Source organism: Strix uralensis, chromosome 17 (genome assembly GCF_047716275.1).
Source record: "Strix uralensis isolate ZFMK-TIS-50842 chromosome 17, bStrUra1, whole genome shotgun sequence".
NCBI lineage: Eukaryota > Metazoa > Chordata > Aves > Strigiformes > Strigidae > Strix > Strix uralensis.
The window spans coordinates 3,172,967-3,189,512 of NC_133988.1; the positions used below are offsets into that span (position 1 = coordinate 3,172,967).

The following is a 16,546-nucleotide window of genomic DNA, read 5'->3' on the forward strand; positions in this document are numbered from 1 at the left end:
TCCCTGTGCTGGCAGGGGAGGAAGGCTCACCCAAATCCAGCTCTCTGAAGTGGAGTACAGGAACAAGATCTCTGCACATCTCACTTGTCTACCCCCAAACACACACGCAGCAGAGCGATCAGAGAGGCCACAGGGGAAGGGAGAAGCGAGGCAGGCGTAACGGGGGATGGAAGGCCCAGCAAGGTGTTGTCACCTGGATATGGGCACAACGGTCACGCTGGCATCCTCCTGACCTTGGAAAACAACAGCCACCGAGTCTGCACGACCCGGTGCTCCTCCTGGGGCTACAAGAGGGGCAGGAGGAGCAGCAGCTGCATGGGGGAACCCTGTCACCTCACTGGGGCATGTCCCCTTCCCTCCTGGCACCAGCAGCCATGTCAGGAAGGCCAAGGCTCTTTAGGGAAGGGAGAAGACACAGCGCCGTGTGTCTGGCGTGGATCGCCTCCAGGCTGATGCAGCTGGAGGGGTGGAGCTGAGCTCCACGACACCCTACAACACCCCCAACTAAGGAGGCTTTAACTCCGCAGGCAGGGACACAGCCAAGCACAGGGATTTATGCAGGTGGCCTCGCTAGCTGGGGGTCCGCCCGACTGACTAAGGATGGACACAGCAACACGAGGGAACGTGGATGCGTAAGAGCTGCCAAAACATCAACGTTGGGCTGATGTAGCCACGCAGCAGAGCTTCCATGAGGACACTCCACCCTCTGCACAAGTTAAAACCAGAATTAAAGAACTGGTGGATCCCAGAATCCTAGTGCCTTGTAAAATAAGGAGCACTCCAAAGCTAAGCTTTATCAAGCGCTGAGGTAGCTAGCACTTGACTGAGTGTCCCATAGCTAAGGGCACCTGACTGTTTCCTACCACTGCCATTTTTTAAAAGCTCCTGAACATTTCTGCAGGGAACTTCAGAGAGTTGGGATGAAAAGCTACTTCATCTCAAGCCCTCTTCAATCTGCTCCTTAAAAGTTTCCACAGGAGGGGGGAAGGAGCCTCCAGGTACAAATTAAAGCTTCAGTACCAGATAGGTCAATAACTCCCACATATGTCTGTTGAGTTTATTCCTGAAGCTGTCGAGCTCTTCCCCCTTCACCCCTCAGGCCAGCGAGGCAGCCGAATCAGCAGCCCTGGCAGGTGTGAGCTACGGGAAAGGGAGTACTTGATGGGTTTTGCAGGCCCTGCAGCACAATTAGAGAAGTTGAGGAAAGGAACTGCCAGACGGATCGGAGCAATGGTCATTCAGTCTGGCGTTTCAGTCCCCGGCAGCAACCGGGACCAGATGCTTCAGAGGAAGGTGTGAAATCCCCTTAATGGGCAATTATGGAATAATCTCCCTTCAAGGAAGTTTTTTTCCAGCACAGAGAGACACAGTATCCAGTTTATGCCCACAGAATGAATTTACAGCTTCTGAACAATGTTTATCCTACCTAACAAGAATAAGGACATCCTCCATTTCATAAGTATTTAACCCTATTTTAAAGCTATTGCTGAGATGGTACACTCCACACGTGCTAGCAAAGCATGGCTCTGGCATGTGTTAAATTGGCTTAAAATTTGCTGTCTCTAATTTCACCAGCAGCTCTTGTAGCGTGAGGCAGGGTAGGTAGAGGGAAATAAAAAAGAGCAAAGTGATCTTCTGCTGGATGGGATGCCTGGATGAAAAGGGCAAGCACTGCTAAGGGCTTCTGAATAGCTGCTAAGGAATGCAGCGAGACAGCTCACACCCCTCCACCGACGGGACAGTGACAGGAGACTCCTCCAGGCTACAGAGGAGGGCATGTTTACAGGCTGGGAACTGGGGACTACAACACAGATCGCTCTTACTGTGTAGGACGACTTGCTGGTGATCTCCAAAAGCTTCTGCTTTGCTCTCCGCTCAGACTCGCGAGCCTCCTGAAGGTCTTGCTTTAGCTGATCAGCCTCCTTCGCCCTACAGAGAAAAATAGCAAATGGCAAATATCAGATTGAAGTTGAGAGGAATGAGAATATAGAGAAGCAGGATTACAGTGTAGGTGTGGAATAGGCTGAGATTTGTCTTGCAACAAGTCCCAAACTAAGAAATCATTTGAATCACTGACATGCGGAACATTTTCATTAGCACAAAAATCCAAGCTACAGAAAGACAGCTCCAACACGGGCTCTACATGAGCATCAATGAGCAAGGCCTTAGCACCCTCTTGGCTGGAGAAGCGTGCCAAGACGCCAGAATGAGGAGAACAACTTCAGAAGTTAAGCTCAGACTTATAGGAGAGGCAGTTTTCTGACAGTAAGCCTCTGCTAACGATTACTTACTACATTCAGAAATGAAAAAGCACCCAGATTGCACAGCTTTGCCCACTCGCAGGGCCCAACAATTCTAGTACTAGTATTTACCCTTGAGGTTCAAGAACCCCCCCACAAGGAGAAAGCCAAAGGAGGGAAGGACGCTTTCTCTTCTGGATTGAAATTTGAGTGGAGACTTCACAAGATAGAGACCAAGGCAAGAAGAGATGGACAAGGGCAGCGTTTGTCTAAGCAGAAGGGCTGACGCCAAGCAAGCTCTCACACGGAAAGGAGTAATCAGTTGGAAGGAAACAAGAGTGATCTTTCACTTGCTCACTACCAAATGTGCCATGGGACCAGGGCTCTGGTATCAAGAGGATAGAAACACCAGTTTTAACAAGAAGCAAGGATTCCAGGAGCCATGGAGACCTCAAGGCTAACTTGAAACAGAGAGCTCACGACTGGTAAGGAGAAATAAACTGAAAGGTAAATAGAGGAATAAAGAGTGCATAGGGAATGTAGCTCTACCATCCAGAAGAAAAAAAAAAAAAGTGTTATTAATGTTGTCAAGTACTTTGGGGAGTGCAGTGGGTGTTTGCAGAAATCACCCAAAAGTGGAGCTGGCTTCCACTGCTGCTGTCAGGGCGTGAGAGGTGTGGAAGGCAGAGTGCCAGGGACCACGGTACCTTCTCCCCCGCTAGCTGACGGCCCCTTTCCCTGCTGCTTTCACCACAGTATCTCTCCCAAAGAAGGCTTCAGAGAAGGGTCTCTAGCTCCAATCCAGGGAAAGATCAGGGCCACCACTGCTCTACCAGCACCTCTTCCCACGCAGGGACAGCCCAGCTGTGGCAAACAGCGAGATGGAGAGAGAAACCAGCTGAGCCCTGGGGCCATTTGCTGCTGTACATGCACAGGAGGCCAAGGGCTCACTGCAAACCGTTGGATGGACTCACTCAAACCATGAGCCACCGCTCCTGCTAAGTCAGAAGGGGGTTGGAAAGCAAAGCAGAGGCAGCTGCAAGGTTGTACCCTCTGACCTCCTCTCCGACTCCTCCGCCATTTTCAGTGCCAACATCTCTGCCTCTAGCACCTTCTGTTCCATCAGCCGCTTCTCCTCCTCCGTCCGTATGGCCGTGGCTTTGATTCGCTGCATCTCCTGTTCAGCCTCAGCTGCTTTCTGAGCCAGGAGCTTGGCCTCCTCCTCTGTGATCTGAGCCTTCTCAGCCAGCAAGTCTGCTGTCTCTTCAGACCTCATCTGAGAATCAAGGCACATTAAGCCATTAAGTGCACTGAATATCTCCCCAAACACGCTTACAACCCTCGGAGCAGAGGCCTGAGCTGCTCGCTCCGCACGGCCGCCATGGCCCATAGAGTCCCTCCCTTCCATGAAAGCCTGCAGCCTTCTGCAGCCAAGACCTGGATGTGCCCAGGCTCTGTCCCAAATCACCCTCCTTTGCGCTCCTCCCACAGCAGGCTAGAAGGATGAAATCCATCCCATCCAGCCTCCTGCTCACTGTCCACCAGCAGCAGTTTGAGAATAGCCATAGGACAATCACAGTGTGCCTCCTAAAACGCTTCAGCAGTGGAAAGAGTGAGGAACAGCTGCAATGCCTCAGGAAACAGCCTCCCAGAGACCTACCAGAGCTTCGTTGGCCATTGTAGCCTCTTCCTTTAACTGCATCAATCTTCTCTCCAGCTCATCCCTCGTCCTCTCAGCCTCTTCCCTCATTTTCTTCTCTCGGGCCAGACGCTGCCGTTCCATCTAGGAAAAAGGGATCAGCAAAAGCAAGGAGAAATAACGCACGTTAGAAAGGCTTTCCATAGGATGAAAAAGGGTCACAGTGTGGGGGTTGGAGCACAGGATTCCACTGCTGCCTCCTCTCTGCTTATCAACACTGGGAACGTCACTAAACAGGGGTGGCCTGATGCACCCTACTCCCTTGAAAGGTGCCGTTCCTGAGACAATTCCCTATCCTCTGATCAGGCTGGTACCCACAGCATGGCCGCACAAGCTGCCTGCAGGTGATTACGTCCCCAGACCGTGCCCTCCTGCGCTGACTCACATGGCAGACTCACACAAGTAGGGTCCCAAGAGCTCCAGCTATGCCTGGAGTTTCTCATGGCAAGTTGAACAGACAGCGAGACTGGGCTTAGGGTCACTCTGAGGGCATCTTCAAAATATCAAACATAGACACACCACAAGGCAGGAGTTTGAAGGACGTGATCAGACATCTAACCCAGTATCCTGGAAACTTCACTTACACAATTATAGGGGATGCCACAAAGAGTGTGACCACCTCTATCAGTTCCTAGATACAATAAACTCTCTGCCTCCAGCTCAGTCTGAAGGAAATAACAATGCTTCTCCAGGAGGGGAAGATCCAAGCTACACTGAGACAACCCACCAGAGTATGCTGAGAGTGTTGTGCAGACAGAGTGTGCCCAACAACTGCCTCTCTGCTAGCCAAGTGCCCAAAGGGAGCCATCAGGCTAATTACACACCTAGTTTAAAGCACTCCAGTACAACAGAGATGGGTGCATTATAAATATCCACACTGCAGCTAGGACTCGCAGCATTGCACAGGCCACCTGCTGGGTTTAATAAGGGAAATAAGTGCGACAAGACACATTTCTTTGCTCCTTGGACACCAACTGTGTTCTGAAAGCAGGACGCCCACTGTTCTAACGGCTCTGCTTCCTTCTATTAAAGGTTCCCCCCATTAATTATCATTACAATCTGTATCCCACTCAGTACTTCCATTAACAAGAATTCCCAATATAAAAGGACTATCTGGAACCAGTTAACAACAGCGGATCCTGGGGAGGGAGGAGAGAGTGGGTGAGACAGCACGGTAGCTAGCTCGGGAGAGGGAAGCCAACCCAAGCAAAAGCCTGACCTTTCTTGTAGAGCACAAGTGGTCTGGATTTGAGATCTCGGGAGAAGCGAGAAGCTTCTGCTCTCTCTCAGTGCCCTCACCTCTCCCAGATGTCCAACTAAGCCCAGGATCTCAGGTCTTGCTGGCATTATTCAAAGGCATCAAAAACTCACAAGATTGTAAAGCCTGTCCCTGAAGCCACCAGCTCTTGGACACCATGCTGCTCCTTCCAAGGAGGACCTTTTGCTCCACTAATGCCAACTCCCTACTGCCCAGAGGAATCCCCGCAGGAAGCACGATGCCCCCCTTCCCCAGAGGAGCTGGCCTGGTTGCCCTCGTAGTGACTCGTGCCCTGTCCTTTCCTGCCACCCCACAAGCCCCAGGAAGGAGAACTGCTTCAGGAGGTGCCTGCAGGATGACCCACGGCACATCTCCAGGTCAGCTGAGCACCTCAACACCACCATACAGGGACCTCTGTGGAATGCTCGAATCCATTAACTTAGCAGTCCCTTGAGCATAAGACCCTCCTGAGTGCAAGTGACTGCTTTGGCTTCTTCTGCTGCTATCTAGCGGCTTTATTGCGAAAGGGACATTTATATTCTAAGCACCAGTACTCAGATTAGCTGTGCGGGTTTCAGGGAGTAGAAAAGGTCTACAAGCAGAAAACAATGATTCATACAATCCAATTTGCTGATATATGCTCATCGGCTACACGCTGCTGCCTCCAAAGAGCCATTTTCGCCGCCTGGGCTGACCTGCAGCAGATAAAGGAGGCCAGCGCCGAATTAGCATGCAGGCTGCACACCCCGAAATGTCGGTGTGCATTCCATCATCATGTAATTAGAAAATGAGGCGAAAAACTACGGCAAAGCACAGCTCCCCCTCACAGCCCCTGCTTTAATTACAAGCAACTACCCCAACATACTACATCTTTCCAGCTACAGAGCCCAGACATAAAGCGAGGCAGGGAAGATGCACACACACTTGTAGGACACCCAGATCAGCTCTTCCCTCCCACCCTCCCAGTTTTGATCCCCGAGTGTGGTGGCTGGACTCGGGCTGCCAGGCTGCCATCAACCTGCAGAGCCAAGTTGAGAATGACTGGCAATGTGGGAGCAGGCTACTAAAAAGAGATGTTCAGCTGGACCTTCCCTCAAAGCTGCTCTGTGTGCTTGATGTCATTCTGGAGACTGTTCCTTCCCAAGTTCATTTGCATTTCTGATTTTGGCTCACAGTCTCATTATAACAAGAGGTCTCTCACCTGCTTCCTGGCTTTCTCCTCCCTGGCCTGTGCTTTCATCTGCTGGACCTCCAACGAGTCTGCCTTTCTCCTCCTCATGAAGAGGTCGTGGTTTCCAATACACAGCTGAAGAATCTATTCCAGTCAAGGGTGAAGAGCGGAGAGAAACAGCTGTACACGTGATGACGATGAGGTGGTTTGTATTCTTGACACACAAAACCACTAGAACTGTTTTGGTTTGGTGCTTGTAAGCACTTGCACCCGCTGATCCCAAACTCTATGAGCTCTCATACCCATATGAGGGGCAGGGAGCCAAGGCAGAGCCAAGTCCCATACCAAACACCAGCTCCTGGGCCATCAGCTCTTGGCAGAGACCAATCTTCTGTTTTCTGTGCATCCAGCACAGCATGGTTCTGGCAAGTTTCATACCAGCCCTAAAAAGGCCAAATAATGAAACAGAAACTTCTACAGCTCTGACCAGTTCCCTGATTCTTACTGCCCCCTTTCTTTAGGCTCAAGATAAACTTGCACCTTCTCCCAGCTGCGCGTTTAAAGCGTTGAGATTAAAAAAATAAAAAAAAAAAAGAAGGAAAACCACTTTCCATCTTGGACAAACAGAAGGCTTATCAAAAGCTTCCTCAGACATATTCAGATACCTTTGCTGAAGGGTTCTGAGCACCAGTGTGGTTTCCTCTGTTCCTCAAGGAGGACAAGGAAGGTGGTAATACTAGAGGAGGGTTAGCAAAGGGGTGGGTACACAGAAGAGAGAAAGCTCTTCTCAGCAATAGAAGCAGGTTTCTAAACTCGGACTCTTTTCTAAGGACTGATTCACATGCCCATCTTCCATTTCACAAGTCACGAATTACTTCTCCAGAGTCAGAGGAGCTTCAGCAGTACGACCCCGATGAGTGCAGTGAACGAGGCCTTTGTCAGGAAGCCCCTCTTCCCTACATCACGTGAAGGACAGGCCAGCAAAGGTCCTTTGTGCAACTTAACAATGGTGCACAGCTACTACAGAATCTGGATCAAAGCTCCTCCAGAAACCAAATCCAGAACACTAGCTAAGCCTGGTCTCCAATACAGATTCAGAACAGAAGAGCTCAATGGAGCCCCCTCCATCCTTGTACAAGGAGAGCGTCCTCAGAAGGGACCAGCCTAGGAAGAGCCAGGACTGTGACCCTGGTAACTGTGCATCCCAAAACAGGGAGATCTACGTCACAGGACAGAACAGAAAAGATCTGCAGGAGAAGAAAGGGGATCTGGAGCAAAGATGGGGCTGACGAGAAAGTTTTACTCACAAAGTGCTTCTGCCATGCAGGTCAGCTGTAACCCAAGAGCTCGGAAAGGGAGAACAAAAACAGGAGAGAGGGGAGAGGTTCTGTGAAGGAGCTTGACTTGACCTTCCCCCTTCTCTTCTAGAGGCTATGACCGAGTAGTAACTGCTATACCAAATCACATCTGTAGTCCAGCCAGGCCAGCACGCTCCCTCCGACTGCTCAAAGGAAAAGCCCCAAAAGAAACTACTGCTGCGGGCAGTAAAAATTACTCTGTCTGTACACTTACCAGCTTATTCACACGCAGCTTTGATGAATTGAATTTAAAAACATCAATCTTTTTGTCCAATGGCTTAATCGTAAACTGAAAAGGAAAAAATAAAGAGGGAGAGAGTTATCAGAGAGCGGTGCATTTAATAAAAACACAGCTATAAAAGTCTTACTGAAAGCTTTGGCTCAGAGGAGGTCAGCAGTGTCAGACAAACAAGGCTGAGAGCTGTCCCCATGGCTTTTAGCCAAGCAAGAGAACTAGTATCAACAGCAACCAAGGAGACAACTGTTCCCCCAGTCAGAAGAATGTGAGTGCCACACAGAAGCAACGAGAGTGCTGTCCACCTACAGACTGCAATGCCCGACAGCCGATGTCCTCTGCAGAGCACCTTGCAGAAGGCAGAGACAGCTCAGCACCTCCCGAGGAAAGGCAAGATGCTGCTCTCCTGGCAGCTGCAGAGAATGGAGAAGGTACAGCCTTGTGGAGAAACTCATGACACTTCTGAAGGGAGGACGGACCAGCTCAGCTGCCCGATGGATGGGCAGGAGGGTTGCATCAGGAACATAGCAACTACCCTTCCCATTGACATCTCCGCTCGCAAGGGCTCCCCAAAAGGATTTTCCATGCATTTTGTTCTCCAGAAGTCAGCCGTGTCACAAGACTGCTCCGCAATACAAAATATTATTCCCTCGCTCTATCCTGTATTTACACTCCATGTGCCAACCAAACAGCTGTAACCATGGCCTGGGTTTACCCTCTCCAAAGAGCTTTCCCACAGTGGGTCTCTCAAGAGGATATAGGTGGCATCGCCAGGCTCAAAAGTTTTGGTAACACAGCCCCTGGATAGACAGAAGACTCTGAACTAACAAAAGGATACTTGAAGAGACAGAGTGCTCCGCAACACCGCATTTTTTAGAAGGCATGCATCTATTCCATCACTCCCCCGCATGCTACAAAAATAACCGGCTGAAGAGATAGCGCTTGAGCAGGCAGTCTGTGTCCATTAAAGTAGGTCTATTTGTCAATACATTGTACTGCCTGAAAAGGCTCAGCAGAACTCGCCCTGGCAGTGTTTTGTTTTGTCAGTTTAAGAGCCAATCTTTTAAGACTTTCACACAGGCAGACATGCGTGAATGTCCCTGGACTTGGGCTCTGGCAGAACCCACACCAGTCACTGAAAGCAACAGCAGAAATATGTCAGGAGAGGAATTTCAGTTCCATGTAAACAGTCAATCTTTGTTACGACAGATTAAACACCTCTGTTGTGTCGACGCAGCTGTCATACCCAGCTATTAAGCCTGTTTACTACCACATCAGGTCTACTTGTGGTCATCTTATTACACAGATGATTGACCTGATGGAAGGTGGCAGTCCCTTCCCCCAAGACAAAGCTCTATTACAGTCTTGTGTCAAGGCCTGGTTACGGAGGCTTCAATCCCCAGATTTCTGAGGCAATGCCCGAGCAGACAGCTTCCACTGCACTCATCTGTCACGGGCAGGAAAGCCTCTGAAAGCCACTAAGTGCTGGGTTGTTTTGCAGAGTTGTGAAGCTCTTTATTTTTAAGGAGTAAAACAAGTGAAGAGAATCCCAGCACGGCCTTACTACTTATAAAACTTCACAAGACATGCAATAAATGCAGCTGATGAGAAACCTTTAGCTTTTACCCTGATCAATATCATGTTTAGATTGGAAAACAATTTTTAATTAAGAAGTTAATTTTCTTCCTTACCATGACGGCAGCTGGTTTTCTTTGAGCAGCTCTCTCAGACTGAAAATTGAGCAGATCAGTTTCCCCTCCACAGCCAATTTCACTGCTATTCGCAACTAGGCTTGGTGGCCAGTGATTCAGAAGATTTGTATTTATGCTCTGGATTTAATAAATATCTATCCAATAGAAGTCTTAAATTACTCAACTTCCTAAAAAGATTCCAGCTGTTATGCCAAGCCCGGCAGGCTGAAAACTCCAGATGATGTAATGATATGGCAAGAGCTCTTCTCGCCAGAAACACATCTCACTATATTTCATAAAACAGTATATATACACAGTAATATATACTGTAATGCATACAGTAAAGCAGAGCTCTCAACTTTTGAACTTTGATATTTGAGCTAAGCACATCGACAGCAATTTTGTTTTTTGAAAAAAAATTACATAGGGGGTTTGAACGTACTCTCAAAGCAAACAGGAGAATAGCCCCCAGTTGACCTCTTGTACACCCACTCCTGGAAGCTTTCAGAAAGGCTTGGAATTAAGGTTTCAATTGGAGAAGCTGAACTGCCCTTAGCTAAGCTGGTGATAGCAAGCACAGCAGACAGAAGACAAGAGAAATAATTTTAAATCACAATTGTGTTCTTGCTGCTCTCAGGGAAGATGTATCCATACCTCTTTATCGCTGTATGAGATATTCCGGATCTCGTTCCATGGAAAGGAGATCTTTGGGGTCAATCTGTTGTCTGGGTCGTAAATGTGAAGACCCAAGGCATCAACTCCAAGGAGCAGTTCCGTGCCCTTTTTATTCTAAGGGAGGAAAGAGCAGAGCAGAAAACCCTTTTATTCCACTCGGAGGGTCTGACATGAGCCACTGTTAGCTACGTGCAGTGACCCCCCAGCACCACGTATTAAAAAGAGCTCCTGCCACCCCGGCAGCTAGCAGCGAAACACGCTGCAGCAGGGACTCTCACCAACGGACCGCAGCCATCCCCCAGGTCTGCTGGCTCTCCAAGGCTCCACTCACCCAATCTCACAGCAACACAAAAGATGAAGACTAACACAAGAGCTACACCAGCAAGAAAAGATGACCCGCAGCCTACACTCACCCTAATCGCAAAATAGTTCACTCCATACATCTCCAAGTCCTGAGCTATCTTCAAATACTCCATTTCAGCTTCATCTCTGTCAGACAAAAAAAAGGCCAGTGTTACAATGTTTGGTAGGATCAGAGAGAGGGAGATGGCTGCTCTTTCTGATCCTAAGCACACACAAGGCTTTAAAGCCTGGACTGTCTCTATCGCACAGGTCAAGCCTGTCTTTGCTGGCAGGATCAATAAACTCCCAACAGCAAATCCCACTCTGCAGCTTGCCGGCATCTTAATGGCTGCTGACGCCTGCCTGGCGAGATGCAGCAGCTCAAGCCTTGCTTTGTCCACCTCCCAATCCCTTAAGCATAAATAGGAAATCCCTGGCTGGGAGGCCCTTGTTTCAGATCCATCTGACTTTAGGCTTATCCCCCACAAGGAGCATTTTACCACCCAAGGCAGCAGTACACCTCATCAGTCTGAATCCCCATTTCTTTTCCTGGCCCAAAAAGGGCAGGCAGGGCTGCCTGCCTCCCTGCCCTTCTGCAGGTGGCCCCTTACTGACCATCAGTCCTAAATTCTCTCGAGGACACAGTCAGCGGCCAGGGGACAGCAGGGCAGATGCAGAGCGATCAAAACAAGCCCTTTGCCCTCCGTGAGTCTGCTCCAGAGGTGTGCTGGGATCAACGCTGCTGTCAGCAGAGCTCATCCATCACCTGCCCAAGCTCCCCAAGCCCTGCTGACTCTTCAGGCGAGGGGACTGACCCTGACCCACCACTGCAGCACACACTCACCTTGCTCTGCCTCGGTGCTCTGCGTACCAGGCCGTTATCCTTTCCTCCCACATCTCTGGAGTCATCTGGTACAGGTTTATTACCTGAGATACGAGGGGAGACAGAGACCAGGTCACACTGCCGCTCGTCAAGAGTCTCCTCAGGCAGCAAGCAAGCCAGAAACACCTGAGCCCCAAGCAACCCCTCCCCAGCACCACGTCCGACCTCAAGAAGGGCACCTCTGAGCAGGGCACGCTCAGCCCCACACCCTGTGGTCGCCCAGCGCTCGCTCAGCCCTCCCAAGCACGCAGGACAGGCAAACTGTCCCCAGGCCATCGCAAGGAGATGCAGGCAGGATGAAACCGTGAAAAGAAAAAACCCATTTGCTTCTGTTTTTATTAAAATATGTCAGAAAGAGATTGATTTCTCCTCTCTCAATACATCTTTTGGGATTGTTTGCCTTGGTAAGGAAGCCCAAGGAAAGCGAAGCAGAGTGCAGGGCGCAGGCAGTCCCACAGAGACGTTCTCTGCAAAGGGCTCTGTACACAAAACACCACCAGGCTTGGAACCCTACTCCTCTGCTCAGCCAAGCTCCTTACCCGCTTTGGAAGCAACTCCTCTTGGGCCAAGAAACCTCGCTTGTGGACGTTGGGATCGTAATCGCCGTACTGGAAAGAAGCACAGACACCGTGGCCACCCCACGTTAACAACACAGAATCATCTAGGTTGGAAAAAGACCTTGAAGATCATCTAGTCCAACCATTAACCTCACACTGACCGTTCTCAAGTCTATGGGCAAATAAAACTTACACATCCACCCCCTGGGGAGAGAGCAAATGCAGACTGCTTACACCCTTCACATCACAACCTGTTAGAGCAGAGAACATACACTGCTCAGTAATTTTAATAATTATTTTCTTTGTCATTTGATTGCTGATAGAAACTTAACATCCTCCTCCTACATCTGCAGCAAAGGGGGAAGCAGAACAAAACTTCCCACCATCAGCTGACATCCACCAGTTGGACGAGATGACCACTGTAGGTCCCTTCCAATGGAACTATTCTATTCCAAGTACCATGCCCAGAAAACACGTCCTGCTGTGGGGAAAGACTCAACTCTATAGCTCTGAGGTCCTTGCCTTCCCACAGGGACAGGGAGTCAAGATATGGACAAAGACCTGTCCCCAAAGACTGATCTACACCAGGTGAGGCAGATGGTGGTTTCTCTGTTGCTGCTCACCACCCTCATGAACAAATATTAAAAAAAAATTACAGGAGTTTGACAGACAATCGCAGGCTGCTCTCGGGCAGCTGTCAGCTTTTCTGCCCGAGGGTCTGTTGCTCAACTGGGTCATGGAATCCAATTCAGATTTAAGTGCATCCAGTAATTACTACTATTTGTTTAGATTTACATCTTTTTGAGCAGCATATAAAGTGACTGAGAAATAAAACTGCTTATTAACAGATTGAAAAGCCAAGTGTCCCTGCAGTGCATGTGAAAATGAATTTACCTCCCGTACAGCTTAAGAGGGCAGGAAACAGCCAGAAAACAGCACCTCAAATAACCTAGCAAGTTCAAGAGAAGAGGACGATGGATGTGAGGCACGTACACGCAATGCTGTGATTTTCATTCACCTGGCAAACAGGACTTCTGCAGCGACATTACCCAATTACACAAGACACAGCAACGTTTGCTCAAGTCACTCACTTTGCAAGGGAGACGGCCCTCCCTCCCTGCTTTGCTGAGGAACCTCAGCTCAGAAAGTACAAAATGGTGACAATTTTTAAAACTAAGACCAAGACACGCATGGTGCTCATGTATTAAGTCAGGAAGCTTTCTGTATCAGCCTCCTTTTAACGCCAGAACCATCACGTCGCACGCTAAAACCAGAGCTCAGCATCACAAGTCTACACATACATCCCCTCCGCAGTCCAGCAAGCAACGTTTCATAGACGACAAGCGGGGATTAAAGACGCAAATATTGATTTGGAGCCAATGCAGATGTGAAGGAAGCATGCAACAATCAACACTGACTCAGACTTCAATTAACATAACAAAACCGCCACGGATTTCATTCAGGAGGGTGCTGAGCAGCAGCAACTGTCTGTCTTCCAAGGTCTACAGATGCTCGGAGCTTCTCAGAAAGCAGCGCATTGCAGATACACGTCCCTTGAACCCACATCAAAAGGGAACAGCAATAAAAACGTGGTACTGGCAAAAGAAACAACTCCAATAACCTTGCAGAGGCAGAAAATAAATCATTTTTAGGTGATGAAAATAATAGCAAATAGGATTAACACAATTATTTTTTGTTGTGATCTACCGTGGAGACCCAAGACTAAGTATGGATTATGTGATTTTCATGTGGTGAAAAATATTGCCACGTCCCAAAGGAATATTTGTACTGAGAGGGAGTCTGGATGAGAACATTAATTATTCACGAGTCAAAAATCAACAAATGGTTTAAGTATTGCAGTATATGTTGGCTCAAATGATTTGGCAAACAAACTTTTAAAGACCTTTTCAATTAAATCATTACTTCAAAACTGTCATGAATTTCAGCTCCTGTTAATTGAACTACATGATTAATATTCATGGTTACACATGGAAGTAGCCTTTACCTCATTCATACACCTGGCTTACATCGTCCTGGATAAACACAGCCATGTTCAGCTTCAAACTGTTAACACCAAGTATTGTCTGTTTTGAGGGAAAAAAAAAACAAAAATAGAAGAGCCCTTTGCTAGTGCTACAAGATTTGAAGTGCTGGGAGGGCTGCAGCACGGCAGCGATCTGCATTTAAGGGGCAAGAAATGGAAGAACCTCCTGGACGTTACCATTTTTCGCCGGGAGGCGTTTTTCAGTAGATTCCACGTCTCTCCCGGCTATTTAAAACCTGAACCGCCTCCAACATCTGAAAGCAGTGTGGGTGGTTTGAATGCAGGGCTAGAGGGGAAAACACATAGTAATTCCCCAAATCAACACAACGATATAGAAATAAATAAGCTTTTATTTTTATGACCCACACGCTTACTTTGTTATTGCAGGTAGGTGCGCAACGCAGTACAAACCAAGCTGGCTGTCAATCAAATGGCTGCAAACACACCGCTATGTCAGGCTATTATGCCCCTAATCATGCAAATCAGCACGTTATTAGTGAAATTACTGCGCTCAGTGGCTGCTTTCTTGTCCAGAAAGCACATCATTATCCTATTTAACTGGAAGATGATGACCTGCAACACCTTTCTTCCCAGCTCCGTACTGAAGACATGCTTTCAGCTTTCTCCTTTGCCAACAAAAAAGCAGAAGGGGAAACCCCACCTGGAGGGGCAGCAAGGAAAAGCGATGTCTGATGCAGACTTGAAAGCACGTTAGCAAAGATCAGAAAAGGCATCCCTCCTCCACCTTCTCACAATCTCTGTGCAGAATCAAGATGTGCAAGGTTAGGAGAACTGCTCTGACTCGGGCTGACCTCCTCCAGACAACCAAGCGTTGAGCACGTCAAGGGTGCTACCGAGCGCAAGGTCAGCGGCCACGCTGCAAGAAGAGAAAGGGGATGGCACAACAGTCCCGGGCCAAATCACAGCCTGTTCCGATCGCGCGAGCAGAAGCTGTCACGGCCAAGAGTTAACAGCGCTCAATATTTACCCAATGGTTTATTCATTTTGGCAACAGGAAAAGTCATCCCCTATGTATCCTCAGCTCAGCAGGTCAATGGAGAAAAAGCCAAGTAAGTGTTTACTCACGCACTCTAATAAGAGCGATGAATGTTTCAGACAAATAGAAACATTTCTAAAAGTAACTTGTCTTTCCCTGGCTGATGAGTCTCTCGAACAAAATACGGTTTCATCAATATTCTGACTACAAGGAGGAAACATCTTTTTCTAGTAAATTCAAACATTCATCATCAAAGAACACCACTGCATGTCACCCAGGGCTGCCTTCAGACAAACCAGGCACGGGCTAAACAAGTATGAGGAAGATTATATGACAACACGGAAGAAGCTGCAGCGAAACACTGAGGACTGGTCTCTGTTTCCAACCAGCCTGGATCGGGCCCTCTCTTCAGGCAACAGAGCCAAATCCCCTCGCCGGCACTGCCAGCTAAGGTGGTCTCACAGAGCAGAGAGCTGGCCTGCTTCTCCTCAACTGCTCGACAGCCACACTCCTCAAGGACAGGCCGACGGGCCAGACCCAGGGCACGGCCACCCACCTGCGGTCCTGCGAGCCAAAACGCCTCCCTAAATTGCATCCGGAGAGTCAGAACTGACTACAACCACAAGGCTACAGCGATAACATAGCTGAGCTGTGATCAGACTCCAGTCACTCCTTTTCCAGAGACATTATCTTTACACACATAAACTGGAGATTAGCTAGAAGACTGGTTAATTGAGCCGCAGTACATGTTGTGCATATACAGCGATAAACTACTTCCCCTCCTGCAAGAACGGGAAGCTCGGGCTGCTCGCTCTACCCCAGGGGTCCCTCTGCTGTGGGCTGCTGCAAGCTGTCCAAGGCTGCATGCTTCAGACTGAAAAACAGAGTGCTCTTAAATAAATCCTCAGCAAAACACACTGACTCTGGGTCCAGAGCAGAATTCAGCCAAGGAACGAGGGGAACTTAATGAGCATTGACTTCTTCCTCTGTCTAGTGAGGCCAAACATCCAAGATCAAACCCGAGATAAATGGAGAAGCCAGAAGAGCCCTTTAACACTGCAATAACATTTACGTGGCAAGCTGTAGTAGTCAAAATAAAGTAGTTATCATGATGACAAGTATTCTGGGGAAGCAATGGAGCTACGAGTCCCATGGCTGGTTTGCCTCTGGCTACAACAGCAAGAACAGGGAGGAGAGCCAAAAAAGCATGGGCTCGGGGAATTCACCTGCTCCAGTAGTAAGCCACACTTGAGCAGGCACTGCAGCTCATAAGCTGTGCACTTGCTAAAGAGTCCTGGAAAGAGAAAGCAAAAATCCGTCCAACGTCTGAAGGCAGTCAGAAACCAGCCACGCAGAGAAGGCAATAGCGCGAGTGTCGTCCCCTCACTTCCCAGGT

The 16,546-nt window shown here is 48.7% G+C and overlaps 1 protein-coding gene across 9 annotated transcripts in view; it reads right to left on the reverse strand.

Annotated features, from left to right (window-relative positions):
• Positions 1-16,546, reverse strand: part of NF2 (NF2, moesin-ezrin-radixin like (MERLIN) tumor suppressor) — a 49,064-nt gene that overhangs the window by 17,178 nt on the left and 15,340 nt on the right. For 7 of the 9 annotated variants that reach the window (XR_012631360.1, XM_074887802.1, XM_074887805.1 and 4 more), the window contains exons 5-13: positions 12,092-12,160; positions 11,514-11,596; positions 10,741-10,816; positions 10,307-10,441; positions 7,941-8,015; positions 6,399-6,512; positions 3,901-4,023; positions 3,299-3,516; positions 1,824-1,929 (exon numbers count right to left, since the gene is read on the reverse strand). Coding sequence is in view for 8 of the 9 variants with exons in the window: in XM_074887802.1 (XP_074743903.1) it covers positions 1,824-1,929; positions 3,299-3,516; positions 3,901-4,023; positions 6,399-6,512; positions 7,941-8,015; positions 10,307-10,441; positions 10,741-10,816; positions 11,514-11,596; positions 12,092-12,160 (999 nt within the window). In the remaining variant the exon portion in view is untranslated. The remainder of the gene's footprint in view (positions 1-1,823; positions 1,930-3,298; positions 3,517-3,900; positions 4,024-6,398; positions 6,513-7,940; positions 8,016-10,306; positions 10,442-10,740; positions 10,817-11,513; positions 11,597-12,091; positions 12,161-16,546) is intronic. The other 2 variants (XM_074887806.1, XM_074887807.1) reach the window with 2 other exon arrangements.